General features: G+C 44.3%; 1 protein-coding gene across 1 annotated transcript in view; it reads right to left on the minus strand.

Moving 5' to 3' along the window:
* lars2 (leucyl-tRNA synthetase 2, mitochondrial) overlaps positions 1–13443 on the minus strand; it is a 75885-nt gene that overhangs the window by 20227 nt on the left and 42215 nt on the right. The window contains exons 12-14 of the mRNA XM_083662577.1: positions 9308–9406; positions 5129–5266; positions 3143–3246 (exon numbers count right to left, since the gene is read on the minus strand). Of these exons, the coding sequence (XP_083518703.1) occupies positions 3143–3246; positions 5129–5266; positions 9308–9406 (341 nt within the window). The remainder of the gene's footprint in view (positions 1–3142; positions 3247–5128; positions 5267–9307; positions 9407–13443) is intronic.

Consider the following 13443-nt stretch of genomic DNA (forward strand, 5'->3'; position numbering starts at 1 on the left):
TCTCAAATGCCTGTGCCACTGTGAAACAACATCAACAATGCTAGCTCGTTGCTACATGCTGAAAACGGTTGGATCTGGATTGTGCAATAAAGCAGGCCTGCTTGATACTTTTGGTGGATAGTTGTAAAGGTGAACGGAGCCTTTTTCCCCTATACCAGGGTGGAGGTATTAGCAGCCAGACTCTGCCATTGTAGGGAGGGAGTCTGGCAAGCGAGACTACTGGGGGAGGAACTCAAGGTAGGAGCTGCTGAGATGGAGTGGAGTGCTCCAAGGCAGTGATTGACCTGGTTGTGGTCAACTTGTAAACCTCCACGAGTTGCTGGAACATTGTGTTTTTGATGAATGTGTGGCCTTATTCAACTCCAACATCACATACAGGAAGACGCAGAAGAGCAAGCGCATCTAGAAGCTCTATCTCCAATCTGTAGGGCTACAAGAACCCTACATCACTCTCGTTGACATGGGCATGATCTAGACGATGGCAACTCCATCAGCAATTGGATCGGCAGACACAAGATGGCACCCCATACAAGTGGTCGGACTATGTCCACAAGGTGTCATCCATCATCCTTGCCTGCCATGGTGATGTTGACATATCATCTGTGTGATCGACCAGTATGACACAGCATACTTGGCTAAAGATGATGAGCGGAATCTGATGATTCAGAATCTATAGCTACAGCTAATAAAAAGAGCTTATTTTAGTTATCTACATTCATTAAATATTTTAATGCAAGAAATCCTGGGGGTAGTTGGTACAGCAGTACCAAGGTAAAATGGGTGTTGACATTAACATCTTTTCAGTGAACATAATTCTGAAATTACTCCCAAAACATCCACCATTGTTAATCTCCTTCCTTGTGGTAAACCCCAAACGCACAGTATACCTTCCCATTCAAAAGTTACATTTCCACAATACTGGATGGCAGCCATCTTGGAATTCTGGGTCAAAACTATGCCATAATGTCAAACTGATGTCAGAATCGGATCCCTCGTGGTTGACTTACACCGAAAAGTGTCTTCATACATTATTCTATGTGCTCTGGGTCAAAAGTCAATTTTTTAACATGGCGCCAGTGGCCATCTTGGATTTGGCCATCTGGCAAGGAAAATCCCAGGTTCTTTAGGAGGGACCTGGGCGCTATTTTAACAAAAGGTCTATATAAGTCAAATCACTCATCAAAACATCTTAGCCAGGGAATGGTCATGGCTTTGAAGTTATAGCATCAGTTATCAGATACTGTCATTTCCTTCTCACAACGTCATCAAATTCACCATTGATTAGTCACTTTAACAGTTTATGATGTTCTATATGGTATAATTGTAATCCTTGACCATGAACACGTTGGGATAGACATCTCCTTTTCAGTGTTAGCATGTGTGGTTCAGGAGATATGATGCAAACTACATAATTTGCTTATGGCAGAATTAAAATGGCCGCCACAAGGCATTTTTGCGATGGCTCAATTTCTGAAACTGTACAGGGCCCCAAACTATAAGCGTACCAAGTTTCATGCTTTTACGAAAAAGGGAACATAATTTTCACATATCATCTGGACTAATACACAGAAATCAGGGTTTTGTCATTTATATGGGGGTAGGTTTGTTTACAGAGTGATAACTATCCTTAAGCTACCAAATCGGCAGGGTTATCATACCAAAATATAAACTAGAGACATGTAGGAAGACAAAAATAACAAAATCGTGCGGTCACCTCAGGTGGTACCGATTTTTGCCTTGGCCCATGGACTACTAGGAGGTGGTGGTGGATCAATCCTTCATAGTGTCAGCTCATTTCCTAATCAATAGGCTCTCTCTGCGGGAGTCCATCATCTCATTAGACGATCTTCGCTAGCTCGCCTGTCACTGCAAGAAAAGATCACGTAATGCCGAGTGGGAACGGAGAGAGGCGTCCCTCTCTCTCTGTAAAGCTGCCACCACCGGCTCCTGTTTATCCTGTTACTAAGCAATACAGAGCAGCTGAAAATCCTCAAAGCAGGGAAGCAATTCAAAGAGATTGTCAGGGCATAAAGAGAAAAGAGGCGCTCTTACATCGCTTCAAACGACCTCCTCTAATTTGACTTGTGTTCAGAGGAGCTGCTTAACGTGGAAAGCGATGGAGCACAGAACCGAGAGGGATCGCTAGCAGCATGTTAGGAATGAGGTGGGGGGGATATTGATTTCATTATGTTCTACGGTTAAAATAACACAACACATTTCTGGCCTACCTTGACGAGGTTAGGGGGTGACGGGTGATTCGCCCGGCCGGTCTTTGGCCATGTTCAGACTAGGAGGCCAAATCTGATTTGTGAACTTTAGTGACCTATTAATGACTTTATCCAGATTGGTTTTATGAGTCTGGACGCTCCAAGTCTGATTTGTGTCACTTGTCCCAAACCACATATGGAGGTAGTTTCCAATCTGCTTCAAATGTGCTTTTGACTGATGTGTCTTCGGTGCGGACGCGTAGATCCACCAAATCTGATTTGAACGTCGCTCGCAACTCGTCATCAAATGCTTCTGCGCAGGAAAACCACGTCACCAACGTACGTATTTATTTACTGACGCCCACGTCATTACCATAGCAACCCATGCAGATATGCTGTTTCGGTCTAGACACACAGATCCGACTTGAGAATCAGATTTGTGGCAGTGCGGACACACTCCCAAATCAGATTTGGGAAACCAATCAAGATAATGATGATTAATGACTTTATCAGCAAATCAGATTTGCCTGTAATGTGAACATGGCCATATCTCCCTCATGTGGGATCCCACTCATTTATATACGTATATATATATTTACAAGCACAATTTATATATATTTATAAGCTGTATGTAACTGGTGGCACTAGTGTATGTATGTTTTTTCTTTCTTTTCTTTTCTTTTCCTTTCCTGTATTTTTTTTGTTTTTCTGTGTTCTAATTTATTTTAATTGCTAAATAAAATAAAAATAAATAAATAATAATAACACAACAAATAAAGCCACGTCTGGCGAGTTCCTTTAACCGTCCCTGACTATCAGGATGATTGGGTTGTTATGAGCGGTTTTATCTAGCACAGCAACAGGGAGGGAGACCCTCCCATCTGATGAACAAGTGCCACATCCACACACACTTCAGATTGGGGACAGTGACGTACCTGTGAAGTCGATGTCCTCTCTCTTGACATACTGGCCACTGTCGGCCAATTTGAATGTTTGGCCCTTGACCAGCCCCTGAACCAGCAGCTTCTTAAAAGGCTCCCTGAAAGGCAAAAGGGAGAAACCCAGTGTAACAGCAATGCAAAAGCAGAGAGTTCCCCAAACTTTTGAGTAGCCAGTCAGATTGAAAAAGTAGCCGGCTCATGTTTGCGGCGTTTGTTCCAGTGATCCCAATTAATAAACAAACCTCAAATATGTATCCATGAGTGTGACAATTGAAATAATACAAATAAACATTCTTATAAAGGCCCAATGCTCAATTTAATTATAAATAAAACAATATAAAACACAAACAGGCAATGTACAGTATATTTTTAAGAACAAAGAAAATAATAATAACGGTTTGTTTCCCACAGTATCTGGAGAGATTGTGGTGGGTGGACCTTGCTAGGACCCCTTTGGGCGGTCCGGGGGGCCATGCCCCCTGTAAGATTTTTTTTTACATTTTAAATTAAAATGCATGAATTTGGTTCACTTTGAGAACAAATTTAAGAGGCTAGATGTATGAAGGAAACACAGCCTCTCTTTACTATGCTGTGGTTTTTACAATGATGAATTTAGCCTTTTAGTCATAAAGATTATTGAAAGATATTCCATATTCCAGACTGAAATGTTATAACAGAAGTGGAGTATTGGCCAGAATGACATGAACATTTGGACACCTATTCAGCGGGTATCTTGTATGTTGCGTTGAGGTGCACTGTAAAAAAAAAAAAAAAAAAAAATCTATAAAGTAGCCGGTAGGCCAGAGGCCAGTAGGCGGAGAAATAGTCGGCTGCCAGGGCTTGGGGAACTCCCTGTGCAAAAGCAAGCCCCGGCACACACAGACACAGGTAAATGCACACACACACAGTCAGGGCCCGAAATTAACTTTTTGACTCACCGGCCAGGTGGTGGTGGGTAGATGGAAAAAACCCACCCGCCAGGCATAGTTTTTTACCGGCCAAAATAATACATCGCATTTTTGTCACATATACATATATCTAGGGCTGTCCCGAATAACGTATTTAGAGCGTCGCCGCTTCGGGGAGATAGAATCGATCATAATCGCAGCTTCTACGGTCCGGGGAGGCTGTTACAGACAGAGGAACAAACATCAACGCTAGTTGTAGGCTACTCTCTTTGAGTTGAAAGGACTCTCCGCACCATCCGCTCCGTGGCTCATAGTCAACTTTCTTACAGGCTTATAAACTCGTGACGAAAAGCTTCTTATCTGTCCTCCTGATGGTTGATTTTCATCCAACCTTTCTCAGTCCGGCGTGCGGGTGTTATTTGCCATGAAATGTGAATTATAGGTTGGCTCAGCAGCATAACGTTAGTGGAGTCGCCTGGCTGCTGGGTGCGTTTGTTTCTTCTCACGGCGCGCAGCCCCGGGGTGAGTTGATCCCCGTGTTAAACAGTGTTAGCCCGAAGGACCCCGCCCAGCCCCATTAGTGCTAATTTAATTTATTTATCCTGGTTGCTGCTCCACCCTCTGCTGATCTGGGGAGAGCCGAAACTGGCTCCATGCTTCCTCCGAGACATGGGCAGTTAGCCAGCCGCTTCTTTTCACCCGACAGAGGAAGCTTCACCGGTAGGACATAGCACGTGGGAGGTTCACGCTATTCCAACCAGTTCCCCTCCCTCTGAACAGGCGCCCCTAACGACCAGAGGAGGCACCACATTAGCAACCAGGATATTGCATGTTTTGGTGAAGGGGGTTCCTACATGAAGGAAACCCCCGGGAGGCACGGGGAGAACATGCAAACTCCACACAGAAAGGCCCTTTTGACGACCCCCACCCGGGCGGTGGGCACTCGAGGACATGCGGACGGGCATGCAGGTGGGAATCGAACCCAGGACCGTAAAATCTAGTCGCCGTTGGCGCTTGGCGCGGGTGTTAATTTCAGGCCCTGTGCTCACTTAGTCAGAGCAGATACTCTCACCTGTGAGCCGTGAGGCCCTGGTCCTGGCAGAAGTGGCAGAGGAAGCGGGCGTAGTACAGGTGCATGACGGCGTGCTCCTTCCCGCCGACGTACACGTCCACGGGCAGCCAGTGGTCCGCTAGCGGCCGCGCAAAAGGCCTGGAGGGGAGAACAGTTGGTTTAGGGTCCTAGTGAAGATTAGATTTGATTAGATTAGATTAACTTTATTGTCCACCTTAATGGAAATGTGTCTTTGGTTTCTCTTCAGCACATACAGTAGGCTATGTTACATATTGTGCACAATCAGCCAGTGTTGGGCAAGTTACTTTCAAAATGTAATATACTACATATTACTAGTTACTTTCATTTGAAAGTAATACGTTACTTTACAATATTACTTTCTGTGTAGAGTAACTCGTTACTTAGTACACTACTTTTGCATTACTTTCACCAAAACAACAGCAGCAGCAGAATGACATCGCCACCCCGGAACCATCCTGAAAAATAATTTCAACCACCTTGAAGTCAGTGTAAACCATCCAAAATTCAACATTTTATTCTTTTCCTTTGTTATTGTCATCTATAGTGGTTATTTGCATAAAAACACACAGTTTTATTAGGAAATGATTGTATCTTTTTTAAATATGTGGTTTGATTTAATAAAATGTAGCTCAATTTGTAACTTGAGTCACTTGACAAAGTAACTTGTATAATATTACTGAAAGTAATACGTTATATTACTGAGTTACTGCTAAAAGTAATATATTACATGTAATATGTTACTTTTGTAATGAGTTACCCCCAACACTGCAATCAGCACACCATAAAACATAGAACATACATCATACATGGTGCAAGTTAGCAGATAGCAGCAGCTTGTCATGGATAAATACAAATTACAAAATACCTACCAATCTAAAATGCCTACCTACCTATCTAAATACCTAGAAATACCTACCTACCTAAAATATGACCTAACCTATACATAACACAGCGCGCCATACAAAACAGATTCATTTATTTATTCAGTGCTAGTATGGCAGAGGGGATAAAGGAGTTCTTATAGATACTCCGGCTGGCCCTTGGGACCCTAAACCGACGACCGGATGGGAGCAGCTGGAACGCCAGGTTCAGTGGGTGCGAGGCATCACCACTGATCTTTCTATCTTCCTATTCCTAAGCCCTCACTGAATTCATGGGACTGGTATGAACGAGGGATGTTGGATTAAAACACAATAAATCAATGGAAAAAGGGTGTGGTAATGTACGAGATCTTATGTTTGATGTTGATTTTGGGGACATCTTCTGAGCTATAAAGTTATTGCTGGGTGGTGTTTTTGCACACTGCACTTCCCAGAGATCACCTGTCATCATCAAACGGTGTGGTTTTCATTTATTATCTGTTGATGAAGTTTTGAGTTCCTGTAGGTGGCGCTCTTTTTGTCTGTTCAGCCCTGACTGCTCATGTTGAGTCTTTATAGCCAGTGATACTCAACATGGGGCCCGGGGGGCCAGATGCAGCCCATGCGCTAAGGTGCAGAGTGCCCCCCCCCCGCCAACAATTTCTAATTCACAGTGAAAACGAACATTTAATAAAGTTTGACTGAGACTAAATTGTCAAATATCACCGCCTGCTTGCCGCCCAACTACTTGTATGTACTTAATTAACTTAACAAACTATCCTGTGTGCACAAAATTGTCTCTGGCCCCAAAAACCTACAATTCGCTAGAGAAAAATGTATATTAATGTTTGTTTATTAAATGGCCCCTGGCCTCCTGTCATTTTGCAAAAGTGAGTAAGTTGAGTATCCCTGATTTATAGTCTTGTGCTTTTATTTATAAAAAAAAATGTCACCCATTATTACTTGGAAACACCTTTCTCAGATGTCAGAGGTTTATGTATGTCTTGGATCTGTTAGTTATGCATATCCATATCCTCTAGGGGGCAGGATGAATCTGACACAGAAGGATCAGGGAGAGGAAGCGCACCAGAGACACTGAAGGTGCTACAGAAGCCTCCTGAAGGCTCCTCGCTCTCTCTCGCTGGCTCCTTCACCCTCACACAGGTCAGAAGAAACACATTCATAGCACAGTTCTGTGTGCTTGGAGCTCACCTCTGTGCTCAGTTTCCTAAAATTCACTTTGGCAGCTTTTCAGTAGGTAAGTAGTTGTGTAGCCTTCGGTTAGCTTGACTGGCATTATGGTCAGCATAGGCAGGATTCCCGAACCCCCCTCCTCCACTTTTCTAAAGCATGGCATCCATTCCATTTTAAAGCATGGCACCCATTCTCTTTCTTTCCCCCTTCCCCTGCTACTTTCCCCACCTCTCCTTCTCCATTCTCTCCTCCCCCACATTTTCCATTCTCTCCCCACCTCCTCCCTCTCCCTGCTCTCTCCTCCCCCACCTCCCCCCACTCTCCCTCCCCTCTCCTGCTCTCTCCTCTTTCCCCCTTCCCCTGCTCCTTCCCCACCTCCTATACTCTCCAACATTTCCCATTCCCGCCCCATCACTCTCTCACATTCCCCCTGCTCTCCTCCCTTCTCCTGCTCTCTCCTCTGCTCTATCCTATATTTCTATATTTTCTCTATTTCTCTATCAATTGTTCAATGTGTTATCTTTATTCTGTAATTTGATATTGTTGTGTCAGCTAGAATTAGCTAGACATATTTTCTGTGAAGCCCTCTGGGACATGCTTGTGAATTAGGGCTATATAAATAAACGTGACTTGATTCTGCGTAATGATACTTTTGATCTCTTATCGCATGTCACCTTTCACACCAGTCCTTACTCTCCTCCAACCCCTCTCTCCCTCAATACTGGCTGATGGTGTCTGTCTGGGGATAATCGAACTGAATTATGAATTATATATATTGAATCTAGTCTTTGTTGGCATCAGGCCAGGCACCTCTAATAGAAAAACACACTTCTATCATATGTACACCTCATCTCGCTGATTTACCTCCTCTTACTTGCTGCTTTCAACCTCTCCTACATCTCTCCTGCATCGTTGCCCCTGTGCTGGAGAACACACACCAGGCTCAGCCTGTGCTGGAGCAGGGGTTCCCAACCTTTTTTGTGCCAAGGACCGGTAGATACACGGGGGAAAAAAGTCACGGACCGGTTGTCAATTTGAATGGTTTTAGTATATATTTACTCACCAGGTGGCGACAAAGGCTAAATAACAGCCATTTGTGTTGCACTGTACTGTATGTAGCTTAACAGTATTTATGTTTTTGTTTCAACTACAAACATAAATAAATGTCATATGTTTCAACTACCACACACAGCCTATAATATTATAGCCTATGTTTATAAAAAAAAAAAAAAAAAAAAAAAAAAAAAAAAAAAATTGGACCGGGCTTGTGGCCCGGTACCAAATGCGTTGCGGCCCGCTACCGGTCCGCGGGCCAGTGGTTGGGGACCACTGTGCTAGAGAACACACACCAGGCTCAGCAGCTCAGCAGCTCAACTGCATCCACAAATAGTCTAATTGCTTTTTCTGTTGTGACATAATCTGCACCCGCCGGCCCTTCAGGCAGCTTTACAGCAAGGTCAGTTCAGGGCACTGGGAAATGAACTTTTGTCAAAGCTCAGGGTACCAACACTGTCCCAGCAGGTGACAGCCATGGCTTTATCATCTCTACTGGCATGGAATGTAACTCCAGGGCAGGCCAACGAGTAGTTTGCCTCCGTTGTGTCATGTACATGATTAAATAAGACTTACGGTAGTTTCTCGTTTATTTTCTATATATGAATGTAATAATATGAAGGAAAAAAAGAAAAAAAAAATATATATAAATGAAATAATATGAAGGAAAAAAAGGAAAAAAAAAAAATATATATATATATATATATATATATATATATATATATATTTATATATATATATATTTATATATATATATATATATATCTGTTCTTTCATTTTCGCATGAACTAATAGGATGAAAATGCAATCTCTCCAGTTCCTGCTCAAATCTGTCACTGCAGAAAGAGGCAAAGAAAGAAAGAAAGAAAGAAAGAAGGAACGAGGTTTTCTTGGGTCTAGCTGCAGATTGTGTTTTATTACAGGGCCTTGTTGAGTGGGTCCATTCTGATTGTTAATCAGGGCATTCAGCGCTCTGTTATTTTGCTAGATAGATCATTGACTCATGGAAGTGGACAAGTGAAGTCAGACAGAACCTGCAGCATGTTGTTACCTGTCTGGGTTCTTGGGGTCCGTGTATCTGAAGTAATACCAGGCTGAGTCCACAAAGGTGTCCATCGTATCAGTCTCCCTCCTGGCCGGACCTTTACATCTGACAGAGAAGGAGAGAGGGACCAAAACAATCTATATCAGACTGACAAAATAGAAAATTAATAAATGGTAAAAATGGTAAATGGCCTGCATTTATATAGCGCTTTTATCCAAAGCGCTTTACAGTCAGTAGGTACATTCACCCATTCACACACCGATGGCGGCAGGCTACCACGCAGGGTGCTGGCACACCAACGGGAGCAATTTGGGGTTCAGTGTCTTGCCCAAGGACACTTCGACATGCAGACTGGAGGAGCCGGGAATCGAACCACCGACCTCTTCTATCCAAAGCGAGCCGCCCGTTAATAAATGAACAATTCCAGTTTATATTTTATGTTTTACTTTGTGTGTGTGTGTGTGTGCGTGTGTGTGCACGAGCCGTGCATGTGTGTGTAAGGCTGGTTCCAGCTGGCTGTGGGGTCATGTCCCCTTTAGAGAATGGCGGCCGCAGCCAGCCTGGCAGCACGTTCCTGTGCCCTGACTGACTAACAGGCTGATGAGCTGTGCCAACAGGGTGCGGACAGACAGACTGGCAGGCCTGGTGTGCGTCATCATCATGTTGTTTGTGTTGGAGAGGTCTTCTCATCCAAACCAAACAGCACTTGGTACACCTTGTGGATCTCGCCAACGTGGCTTTCACAGCGGAAGAGAGGGCGGATCGGGAAAAGAGAGGGCTTCTGATCAGACGTGAAACACTTCCGCGTCTGCCGCTCACTTCATCCTGAGTCTGGACAGAGTTGAGATCATCTTCCAGAAGGACAAACAGAAACGCAGCAGTAGAGACACTGCATGAAATAGGCCACGCCCATCATGGGGGAAAAGCTCCGTTCATTTCCACACACCAGCGTCATTTTCCTTGAATTAAACATAGCTAAAAGCTGTTGTGTGGTGGGGCTGCGCATACAACAAATGTAAAAAAATCGCCAGTTAAAGTTTTTTTGTACTCCTGAGCAAAACAAGGAAGCCATTGAGAATTGGCGAGAAGAAAAATGTGGATCTAGCTGTCAAGAAGTAAGTTGGAGTGGTCATCTTCCGTATATACGATCTTTTTGTGCAACACGCAACCATGCACGTGACATAGGAGAACGCCAGGATTGGAGGGGAGGTTTCTGTTTTCCCCCGTCTTGGACGTGGCTTCTGAATGATGACGCGTTACGCAGTGTCTCTATGTGGTTTGCTGTATGCCAGCGATGTGGTAGATGTAGGTTTGCTGCTTTAGATTTTTTTTTTTTTTAGAGAGAAAGAAGTTAGATCAAGAAGGGCCCAGATGGAGCCTGAAAAGGTGAGTCTTTAGTCTTTTCCGAAAGATCGGCAGTGATTCGGCCGTCCTGACCGAAGGTGGAAGCTCCACCGTTGAGGTGCCAGGGACGAGAAGAGTCGAGATCGGGATGAGCGACTTTTGAGCCCCCGTAGTGGAGGAGGGGCGAGGCGTCCTGCACTGGTGGAGGAGCGGAGGGAACGGTGAGAGATTTGGAGCCTGACCATAGATTGTAGGTACAGAGGGGCTGTCTGGTGTACTGCCCTGTAGGCCAGAACCAGTGTTTTGAATTGAATGCGTGCCGAGATGGGAAGCCAGTGAAGGTCCTGGAAGAGGGGAGTGACATGAGAGAATTTGGGTTGGTTGAATGAATACCAGATGGGCTGCAGCGTTCTGAATGAGCTGAATATTGATAGCTATATTAATACCGTGACATTATTCAATTGTGTGCAAGGGGAGTCACGTGTGTTCCACCTACATGCGGATTCACGGTCATGTTCAGTAACTCCAGACTCTCAGACTCAGGTAACGGGGACTTGACTCGGACTCAACCTCCGACTCTTCTTTGGTAACTTGGGACTTGGGCTCAAACACCGGGGACTCGAGACACGACTTGACTCGAGATATAGTGACTTGACTACAACAACACTGCTGTGTGCAACAGAATGCTCATCTGTTCTTGGACCTTATGGAGGGAGGCACTACCTTTGTCTGCCTGCAGGGATGCAAACTCAGGATAGTGAAAAAGGTGACAGGGGGGGCGCGCAGTGGCGCAGTGGTATGGCGCTGTTGCCCCACAGCAAGAAGGTCCTGGGTCTGATTCCCGCCTGGGACGCTGAGGGTGTGTCCCCATTCCCACGTCCTCAGTGCCCACTGCCCAGGTGGACTCGTCAAAAGGGCCTTTCTGTGTGGAGTTTGCATGTTCTCAACCTGCTCCCCTGGGGTTTCCAGTGACAGCAAGGCAGACATAAAACCAATCACATTTAAAAAGTCCTGTTCTGGAGACTAGTTTGTATCCCTGCTGTACCTGGCTAACATATTTCCATTCATTTCAGTCAAATCCTTCATCTTTGCCTCAATACTCGTTAACGGACGCGCCTCTCTCGAACGCGGACACGTATCGGGGATAACCCCCCCCCCCCACCACCACCCTCGACCACCTACCATGCCTGTCTATAATAAGGCTCTGAGGATGAGGCAAGCACTAGAGGTTGCCTAGCAACAAGGCTAAGGTGTAACAAGGTTCATATTTGAAAAAGCCAGGTGTTATTTCATAAGATGAAAAGTGGGCATTATAATAACAAAGCCCCGCCCCCTTCCATCCTTCCATCACAGATAAACCCCACCAAAAATAGAGAAAGGCATTAACCCCCAAACTTCTGTGTGTGTGTGTGTGTGTGTGTGTGTGTGTGTGTGTGTGTGTGTGTGTGTGTGAGAGAGAGAGAGAGAGAGAGAGAGAGAGAGAGAGAGAGAGAGAGAGAGAGTGCGTGTATGGGGGATGAGCCAGAAGGCAAAATGCTCTCAAACCGATGAGGCAAGAGAAGCAGCTGCAGTGGCTGCACTCTATGTGTAGTTAACAGTGTTGGGCAAGTTACTTTCAAAATGTAATATACTACATATTACTAATTACTTTCATTTGAAAGTAATACGTTACTTTACAATATTACTTTCTGTGTAGAGTAACTCGTTACTTATTACACTACTTTTGCATTACTTTTACCAAAACAACAGCAGCAGCAGAATGACATCGCCGCCCCAGAACCATCCCGAAAAATAATTTCAACTGCCTTGAAGTCAGTGTAAACAATCCAAAATTCTAAATGTTATTCTTTTCCTTAGTTATTGTCATCTATAGTGGTTGTTTGCATAAAAACACACAATTTGATTATGAAATTATTGTATCTTTTTTAAAATACTGTATGTGGTTTGATTTAATCAAATGTAACTCAGTTTGTAACTTGAGTAATGCCTACCCCACACTACAGGATTTTCAAATCCTTGAAGATTATAAAAATCTTGAGAGCCCACACACTACAGGACAGAGAGAGCCGATTTTTTAACATTTCAATCTTGGGACACACACACAATCGCGTCTGTTCAAACGCAACCCCACACACTAGAAGATTATGCCGAAGATTCACCTTTGAAGCAGGGCTCGACATTCACTTTTAAAATGCCTATTCAGTGTGCACACCGGGTGTAGTAGTAGTAATAATGATAATAATAATAATACATTTGTGTCATTTCGTTTTCTAAACAAATCTTATTTTTTGTTTTTATAATGCATTTGCAATGAAAGGATTTGTTTAACTAATATTTGCGCGGACAGCCGCGTCCATTCGGGGTGTAGGCCTACTGTGCACGGCCAGGCAAAAACCGTCTGCACAGGTGCCTTGTGGAGGGGCGCGTCTGCTGATTTGACTCACTTTTCCGTGTAGGCTACATGCTTTGCAGTATAGCATTAGTTTTCCGTCCCGTTCAAAGACGCACGGGTATTTCACCTCGAGGACAATTTCCTCGTTCTTTGTTTCTGTGCAGGGCTGCGGGCGGACCAGATTATTTTGCGAAAAACTGTAATGGAAACGCAGCTACTACTGGCTCTCTGCTCAAGATGCAATCGCCTGTCGGGTTGTAAATATCTAACATGTTAGATATGCCCGATTCCAAATCGGGAAGAGGCAGTCTTGCCGATTGTGAATCTTTGAACCCCACACACTACAGGATCTTTTGGGAAGATTATCTGCCCGACGCGCATCAAATCGGGAGCACCCCCGAGAAAA

Source organism: Poromitra crassiceps (genome assembly GCF_964638095.1).
Source record: "Poromitra crassiceps genome assembly, chromosome: 29".
Taxonomy (NCBI): domain Eukaryota; kingdom Metazoa; phylum Chordata; class Actinopteri; order Beryciformes; family Melamphaidae; genus Poromitra; species Poromitra crassiceps.